Genomic DNA, 9,624 nt, shown 5'->3' with positions numbered 1-9,624 from the left:
AGTCACTCAGTCGTGTCCAACTCTGTGATCCCATGGGCTGTAGCCCACCAGGCTCCTCCATCCATGGGATTTTCCAGGCAAGAGTACTGGAGTGGGTTGCCATTTCCGTCTCCAGGGGATCTTCCTGACCCAGGGATCGAACCCAGGTTTCCCACACTGTAGGCAGATACTTTACCGTCTGAGCCAATAAGACTTAATCCCCACCAAACCCGGAAGGCCGGCGCTGCCTCAGGGCTTACAGGGTGGCTTCCGGGCCATGATCGCCCACCCGGCGAGCGGGCTGCAGCGTTTTCCTTCTTGCAGAGGGTGGGGAATGTAGCAAAGTGCGGGGTAGGGCCTCCCAGGCGGGCTTCTGCGCCCGGGTTTGGTTTACGTCTGCTGGAAAGGGAGGGAGGGAAAGAAGGAAGGCGGGGCGACCGACTTTTTAATTCGCCTGCAAACCCCGGCGCCAGCTTTATCTGTGCGGCGGCGAGATGTCCGGAGGATCAGCTAGGAGCCTGGGCAAGGGTGAGACCTGCCGACCGTGATCCTACGCGTGCTGAGGTGGGGGGGGCGGGGGGGGGGGGCGGTGGTTCTGCTACGGAGCTGAACGGCCCAGGAGACCACATTCGCGGAAAACCGGACGTCCCCACTGCGGTCCAGGCTGTAACCGCGTCTGCTTCTCTCCGCAGGAAGCGCGCCCCCGGGGCCCGTCCCCGAGGGCCTGATCCGTGTCTACAGCATGAGGTTCTGCCCGTATGCCCAGAGGACTCGCCTGGTCCTGACGGCCAAGGGTATCCGGTAAGGACCGAGGCAGGGGCCGCTCCCAGCCTGCCAGGAACCAGCTGCTTGGGGAGGCTTGGACAGGCCCGGGGGCGGGGGATGAGAATCTCTGATAGCGTCCTTTCTGCCAAATACAGAATTTTCAGCCTTCCGCGGGGTGATAAAGGCCTAGTGGTTAAGAACTCGCCTGCCAGTGCAGGAGACATGAGACTCGAGTTGGATCCCTGGGTTGGGAGGATCCCCTGGAGGCGGGCATGACAACCCACTCGAGTATTCTTGCCTGGAGAATCCCATAGCCAGAGGAGCCTGGCGGGCTGCAGTCCACGGGGTTGCAAAGAGTCATACAGGACTGAAGCGACTTATTGCATGCGTAGAAAGCTATGAACTCTGTTCCCCTGGTGGGGAGTGGAAGGAATCCCACAGACTGCACCAGTTGAGGACATCTCGTTTAGATTAACCTAACTGTTTTGTGGGTCAGCAAAGCTGGGGCTCCAGTAAAGTTGGTATGCGGAGATCACTGGAATGGGAATAACAGGCAAAGGCTCTTTTAGCTTTGGCACATCCCTGAATCCTTCTGTACTGCCTTCTCCTTCATCCCACTTCATTCACGTCCTATTTATCTATATATTGTTTGCTTTTATTCTGAGGATATAGCCCTTTCCTGACCAGTGGATAATTTACCCTACTACAGAGTCCAGACCTTGACTATCCTACTGGTAGAGTCCTGAATTAACTATATGGTGCATTTTCTTATAGCTTGATTTTTTGAATAAAATAAAGTGTCTCTGTTTTAAGATTCAGATTTTGGGGAAGCCCCACAGAAACTAGTTATCTACAGGAAATATCCAAGTCATTGACTTTTCTCTGACTTGAACAGCCATTGGAACTGCCTCTCTTCCAATGACCTTTGAGATCTGTTGAACAAACATCAAATACCTGTGATGTGGGAGTTTAAAACATAGCCCCCATTCCAAAGAAACTTTCCATCTATATGCTTAGAGTTTTTAAATTAATTTTAGCCTGCTAGAGGGAGAATTAAGCAGGCAATACTTTTCTCTAAAAAAGTAAGCTATATAGTCTAAAGAAAGAAAAAAACAAATTATTTTTGGATTAATCACTTCAGTAACTCTTGTGTCTTTAGATGAAACTGATTCTAAATACATAGCAAAATATTTAGCATTTAGTAACATTTATCAATACATAGCAGATATCCAATTCAATTGGATTGAAAAATGGCATACCTTGTGCTCATACAACTGAAGAGTTCAGGATCAAAACAGCTGAATTTGGAGGCACAGAGTTCTGGCTTAGTGCCCCTCTGGAACTGTAGACTGAAAACTTTGATCTTTCTGGGACAGTTTTCCAAAGGAAAATTAAAGTGATCTTATAAAAGTGCATGTACGGAGAGTGAAGGGTGGTAACTGTTGCCTAGCAGGGCAAACAACAGAGGAACCTGGTGGACCGCAGTCCATGGCGTCGCAAAGAGTCGGACATGACTGACCAACTAATATACTATGTTCATGGGTTCGTTTTGAGTCCCAGGAGACTTTGATTAGAGAGGTGGTAGACTTTACCACATGATACAATCTACTAAAGCACTGTTTTCTCTCATCTTCCAACTTGTTGCAGCGGGTATGTTGCCCTGCTGGCTCATCATTACCAAGATACCAAAATGCATATGTGTTCTGAGAGCCTTCTTTATTACAAAAGCCCAGGATTTACCCTTTCTTTTCACAGTATGAAATTGCAGAAATCTTGATTGGCAGGGAGCCTCATTGTTCTTGCAGTGGCTTGTATCTGAGTGTACAGTAATCTGTCAGCAGACAAACCCTGTAATACACACACACAGACGCCAGTATTCAATCTGGCTATTCCTTTGTTTCCATGGGGGAGAGGGTGGGGTTGTGTATTTAATAGTACCTCAAGCTAAATGCTGTTGTAGCTTCTGAGGTGGATGGGGAGAAAGGAAACAAAAGATGTTAGGGTGTATTATTTCTGAGTAACTAATCTGTTCTGTTGAACACTCATCCAGCTTTGACAATGATATGGATCTGGCTGTAGCAATTATATGAAACTTCCCTTCCTCTTATTTCCCCTAAAATCTCTCAGACAAGAGAGGTTAGATCTAAAAACAATCTTAGTATAGTCTGGACTTCACCTGTTTCTTCTTTATGGGTTTACTTAGTGTGCTTAACCCATGTGGCAGTTTTAAAAAACATCAGTGCATGGAGATTTAATCTGGGAGCTTATTTTGTGGTTGAATTTTTTGGATTCTCTAATATTCTTGTAAAAAATGACTAGCTTTCTATTCAAATTAGCAAAAGGAATTTAGTTTTATCATATCGATTCTATATAGCGGGTGTGGACAAACTCAATTAGCTGGCTGATTTATTTTTGCAATTAAGATACATCTTAGTCCCAAATGGAATATCTAATTGACAATCTTGAAGCATTTCCACTTATTTATTCAACCAGTGTATACTGAGTGCCTATCTGAAAATGTTTATATTTTTTCATAGCATATAAATCTGTTTAAAACTTTGCTGATTTACATGTTTGTTTATGAATATGACCAAGACACACAAGGTCACTGCTTTCCTGGAGCTTATATTCTAGGGAGGTGACATAACAAACATGTAATTAAGTGAACAAAGTAATTTCAGTTACATATCATCGGTACAACGGAGAAAGTAATTCAAGAAATATTGAAAAAGGTAATTGTGGCCAGATCATAATGACCAAACTGGAAGTCATAGGAAACATGTGACAGGTAAGCAGGGGCCAGATCACATGGCACGGAAAGGGGTTTAGAGTTTATCCTCACTGCAGTGAGGAGCACTTGAGGGGCATGCGAAGAGTTGACTCATTGGAAAAGACTCTGATGCTGGGAGGGATTGGGGTCAGGAGGAGAAGGGGACGACCGAGGATGAGATGGCTGGATGGCATCAATGGCTCGATGGACGTGAGTCTGAGTGAACTCCGGGATTTGGTGATGGACAGGGAGGCCTGGCGTGCTGCAATTCATGGGGTCGCAAAGAGTCGGACACGACTGAGCGACTGAACTGAACTGAAGTAAGCAGGAGGGTGGCCTCATCCAATTTACTTTTGTAAATAGATGCGGAGAATGAACTATAGGGAGGTCACAGGGGAAGCACAGGGGCCAGTGGGACTGCTGTAGAGATTCAGGTGGCAGGTGATGTCTTGGACGAGGTGGCAAGTGTTAAAGCTGAGAAGCAGATGAAGTTAGACTGATTTGAAGGTCTAGCTGACAGGTCTTGCTGATCCAGGTGATTTGAGGAAGAGAGGGTAGGAGGAAGGAATCAAGGCCACGCTGACTCCAAAATTTGGGGTCTGATCAGCTAAGTGGGTGATGGGACCAATGACATTTTATTCGGGAATACAAGAAAAATGTTACTGTCTTCACTGTCTTCTGTGTTTTTCAGGCATGAAGTCATCAACATAAATCTGAAAAATAAGCCTGAGTGGTTCTTCAAGAAGAATCCCTCAGGCCTGGTGCCGGTTCTGGAAACCAGTCAGGGTCAATTGATCTGTGAATCTGCCATCACTTGTGAGTACCTGGATGAAGCATATCCAGAGAAGAAGCTGTTGCCAGGTGACCCCTATGAGAAGGCTTGCCAAAAGATGGTCTTTGAGTCCTTTTCTAAGGTGCGTGTTTAAGAAATTTCAGCTCCTATTTAAAATATCTTTGTTTTTAAAGCTGAATCAGTGCTGTCACTCTTGGTTCAGTGATTTGGGAGGGAAAGAAACAGGATTATGCTCTTGCCGGCTCTGACATGTCCTGTGTGCCCTTTCATAATCTGGACCCTGTTGACTTTTCAAAGTTACATCTCTTCACTCTTCTCCTAATACTTTATATTCATGTCATGCTGAATATTTTTATTTTTCCCAAACTTGCCACCTTCTTCTCTATTCTTGCTAAAAGACTTTCTCCTTCTCACTTTGCCAAATTGTCTTCAAGTCTCTTTCATGTACAGTACGTGCCATGCAGTGTCCTTTTAAGATATATTTGATTCAGACTCACCAAAATGGCTTATTTGCAGCTTATAAAATCCTGAACGGTACAGCATCTTTGTTGACAAAACTGTGTCTAGGATCAGTATATAACCTCTGTGAAGAGGAACTGCTGCACATTTCACGTGTATAGAATACCCTGACACGGCCTGTGAGGGTTCTATCCTGCTGTAATGTGACAGGGTCAGTATGGTTAGCCTCACACTGATAAACTAAGACATTATTCTCTGTCTAGGTACCACCTTTGATATCGGGGATTGTTAGAACACAAAATAAGGAAGACTGCTCTGGCCTAAAAGAAGAATTGCGTAAAGAAATCACCAAGCTAGAGGAGGTAATCAATCCCTTCTTGATTCTTATTGGATTAAGTGATATATTATACCCACACTCATTTCTCCTCTTTTCTTCATACTCCCATCTCCAAAATGACTTTAAGGTAATTAGAAATAACATCAAATAGGAAATTTTAGTTTACAACAGATAGCAGCTGTAAGCTGCTGTACTTAAGATACAAACCAAAATACCTAAAAATGTTTTGTCATGGGCCTGCTTTTAAAACTTTTTATTGCACTGACACCAAAATATTAAGGAAAAATTTCAACCAAATTTCCACAGCTTTACACCTGTTTATGTTTTTCTATGCTTGTTTTCAGTCCTTGAACATATATTTAAAATGTTAACATAACTATAATCAGAACATAAGTCATTGTGGTTTTTTCCACTTAATATTATATAATAAACTTTATGGAAATAAAATTATTTTATGCATTAAAACTTAAATAAAATTATATAAAAATGTTTATTATATAATGAACATTTCCCACAAGTCTGCCATTAGACAGACACTTGGGGAAACCCAGATGTGTTTTTTCCTCCTTTGTGGGAGAGATGCTATTTGGATCTTTATATGGAATTCTCTTCCATTCACACTCAGCCTTAGGTTTTTACTGAGGGAAGACACAGTTCTTGTCTCCTTTGGAAATGCATCCTAACCTTTTATCAGTAAGTTTGAAGTTTACTGTAAAGTGAGTGAAGTCACTCAGTTGTGTCCAACTCTTTGTGACCCCATGGACTATAAACCACCAGACTCCTCTGTCCATGGGATTTTCCAGGCAAGAATACTGGAGTGGGTTGCCATTTACTGTAGATTTTTTCAAAGCTTTTTTTCCCATTAAGAAAGTTCTATTACTAGTTTGCTAATATTTTTTTAAAAGTCATGAGAGTGTTGGATTTTATTGAGTATTTTGTCTTCATCTATTACATTTGATGAAATGTTCACTGAATATTTTCCCTTTAATCTGATGAATAGGTGTGGTAGCATTGACAGATTTTTCTGGTGTTGAACTGTGCCAGTATTACTGTGTAAAACCCACTTGCTTTCAATGGATTTTCATATATATTTTAAAACTAGTTGATACTTCATTATTGCATATTTGTTCATAAAAGAGACTACTTTGTTATCATATCTTTGTGTGTTTTTTTGTTGTGGTGGTGGTTGTTTGTTATTTTGGCCATGCCAGGAGGCCCCTGGCAATGAAAGCACAGAGTCCTAACTACTGGACCCCCAGGGAATCCACTATTTGGTTTTTATATCAGGGATTTTCTCAACTCATAAAATGAGTCAGGTTACTTTCTCTGGTTTTTTAAGTTCGAAACCATTTGATAGGGTTTGGCAATTTCTGTAAAACATTTGAGTCCAGTGTCTTTTATAGGGGTAGAGTTTTTATCAGTAGTTCAGTTTCCTTAATGTTAATTGATTTTCAGGATTTTTATATTCCAGTTTTGTAATTGGACTGTAAGGAATTGTAATTCATTTGTAATGAATCAGTTTTGTAATTTATATTTTTCTTTACAGTTACATATTTCATATTCTCATTTATATAGACAGAAAGAGGATCATGTTTCCTGATTTAGAAAAATCTCTATGTACAACTCAGAGAAGGCAATGGCAACCCACTCCAGTACTCTTGCCTGGAAAATCCCATGGATGGAGGAGCCTGGTAGGCTGCAGTCCATGGGGTCATGAAGAGTCTGACATGACTGAGTGACTTCACTTTCACTTTTCACTTTCATACACTGGAGAAGGAAATGGCAACCCACTCCAGTGTTCTTGCCTGGAGAATCCCAGGGACAGCGGAGCCTGGTGGGCTGCTCTTTATGGGGTCGCAGAGTCAGACACGACTAAAGTGACTTAGCAGCAGCAGCTATATACAACTACAGCTGGCTCTTGAACAGGGTAGAGGTTTAAGGTGCCAAGGGCCCAAGCAGTAGAAAATCCACATACTACCTACTAAATTTGGGGTTAGTTGGGGGACATATAATTTTCTTCCCATCTAATTTCAGACTCCAGGTTAAGGACTCATGCGCTAAAGTGAGTTGTACTATTTCCATGTTTCAGGCTGCTGAGAGAGTATTTCCTTCTGACTGAAACTATCATACTTAATTTTACTTATGCATAATATAATTACCAGGCACTACAATTTAAGGACAGACCTAGACAATATTGGTTCATTGTACAATTCTGAGTACCTAATAACTGCAAGGCACTCTTCTGAACAGTATGGGAGGTAGAAAGTGAGAGGCAGTCCATACCGTTCAGATGATTGGTTTGACAGTAAACCAAAAATAAATACTCAGGTAGATATAAATAATCTATCTACAATGCAGGATGTTATAAGGGCCCTGAGAAAAATCATGGATGTTTTATAAGATGCTTTGGTGTTTATTAGCCAGATAATATTCTCAATCTTCTGTTTGCAAAACCATAATATTAATTTACCTCCTTAAATTTCAGACATATACTTTTGTACTTGGTTTTCAAAGGATTTTATGTGGCATTGTTTAACAGTTAATCTAGTTATGTCCAGTTTATTTTCAGTAACGTTTTTATTGACGTATCATATGCAGAGACTTACCCAAAGCGTAAGAGTATAGCTTGAATTTACAAAGTGAAGACAGCCATGAAATTGGCATCCATATCAAGAAACAGAATATTAGTTTTGGATGATTTCTGTACTTTGTACAAATGGAATCATGGACACTTTGGGGTCATGTACACTTTCATACAGGATCAAGTTTCTGAGGTTGTATATGCTGTGTATAGTTGATTCCTATTCTTTGTATAGTGTTCCAGCATATGACTACTGCACAGTTTATCCACTTTAGTCCTGATGGACAGTATTCTTATGCTGTTTAATATTCAGGTTCTGACTGATAAGAAGACAACCTTCTTTGGTGGCAATTCTCTTTCTATGATTGATTACCTCATCTGGCCCTGGTTTGAACGGCTGGAAGCTCTGGAGTTGAATGAGTAAGACATTTGAATATTTTTTGCATGATTTAGGACAATGATAACTGGAATTATGTATACTAACTTTTCATATAGACGAAAATTAATGTATCTCATTCAATTGACATGAATGGGAACAAGCAGACAGGAGGAAACTTGGACTTTCCAGAGCATGTCCTATACCTACACTCACCATTTTCTCCCATCTCTGGGCTGGGCAGGGGTGGGGAATTCTGTAACAGGTAGTAAAATGTTTGAAAAGTGATTTACTCCTCCCCTGGTTAGAAACCCATAAGGATGCACATTTTAGTAAGGACGTCAGGCAGGACTGTGTGACCAATGCCACCTTCCATTTACCAGCAAGAGTCCCACACTGTTTCCCGAACTCCGTGTTTTGAAGTTTAGCAGCCACCTTGGCTTACTCCCATTTCCTAGAGCTTAGAGCTGCTCAGTTGCTATTAGTCACTGTCTGACCACAGAGTAATAAATATGTCATGTTCTTGATTGTCTTTCACATTCTCATTTTAAAAAGCTACCAGTCTCTTAGTTTGGACAAGTTCTTAGGTTAACTGAGCAAGTCACTTCACTCTAGTCTTAGATTCCTCTTCCACAAAACAAGGACCTCTACAATATCTTCCAAATCTCGTATTTTATGATTATGCACATCTTAAAGAAGTATTTCTAAAGAATTCTTTGAAAAGATTAGAGGAAAATGATATGAAACTGCAGAGTTAAAGGAGCCTTTGCAATACCTTCCTACTTAGCCTTTTTCATCCCTTCATTATTTCCGTTTCCCACAGGTGTGTAGACCACGCCCCAGCCCTTAAGCTGTGGATGGCAGCCATGAAGAAGGATCCCACAGTATCATCTCTCCTCACTGATGTGAAGACCTTTCAAGGTTTCTTCAACCTCTACTTGCAGAACAGCCCTGAGGCTTGTGACTATGGTCTCTGATGGGAACAAGAATCAGCAATAAAGACATAGCTGATACTTTCCTTCACTAATATGAATAATACCGTGGTTTTATTTTACCATGTGCTCTCATGTCTTATTGAATCACCTCTGATTTGACACCAAATTTGGCCAAACTGTGGGCTTTCCTCCAGGCCTCCTACAGCAATATAAACACATTTCCTGTCTCAGGGTGTTCAAATGACTCTTAAGGGTTCTATCACACTCCATGCTGAAAATTTCTAAATCACCTCTACTGAGAGCTGGAAGTCAATCTGGATTTTTAACTGCCCATAGGACATTTCCACATGGATACTGTGTTGTCATTGCAAGAGATGCCCTTTCAAGTTTGTCTTCTAGGTTCTGAGTTAAGAACTTTTCAATTCCTCATTCTTTCTTTTCCATGTCTGACTTGGTTTCATGCCTTTTATACAACTGCTGTTGCCACTGAAGTCCAGACCCACATTATTTTAAAGCCAAGTGACTAGGTGGTCTCCTATTGGTTCTCTCAGGCTTCAATCACTAACCCTTTCAAAATCCTTCCTACCAAATACTATGCTGCCCAGCGCAAAAGGTGTTCCATGTATATA

General features: G+C 41.6%; 1 protein-coding gene across 1 annotated transcript; it reads left to right on the top strand.

Annotated features, from left to right (window-relative positions):
• On the top strand, nucleotides 225–9,117 carry LOC102190016 (glutathione S-transferase omega-1). Its single transcript, XM_005698442.3, has 6 exons — nucleotides 225–507; nucleotides 672–780; nucleotides 4,206–4,428; nucleotides 5,030–5,128; nucleotides 7,998–8,104; nucleotides 8,884–9,117. The coding sequence occupies exons 1-6, from the start codon at nucleotides 474–476 to the stop codon at nucleotides 9,035–9,037; spliced, it is 726 nt and encodes a 241-aa protein (XP_005698499.1). The 5' UTR covers nucleotides 225–473; the 3' UTR covers nucleotides 9,038–9,117.

This window comes from Capra hircus, chromosome 26, assembly GCF_001704415.2.
Source record: "Capra hircus breed San Clemente chromosome 26, ASM170441v1, whole genome shotgun sequence".
Taxonomy (NCBI): domain Eukaryota; kingdom Metazoa; phylum Chordata; class Mammalia; order Artiodactyla; family Bovidae; genus Capra; species Capra hircus.
This window is presented reverse-complemented; position numbering and strand designations above follow the sequence as displayed.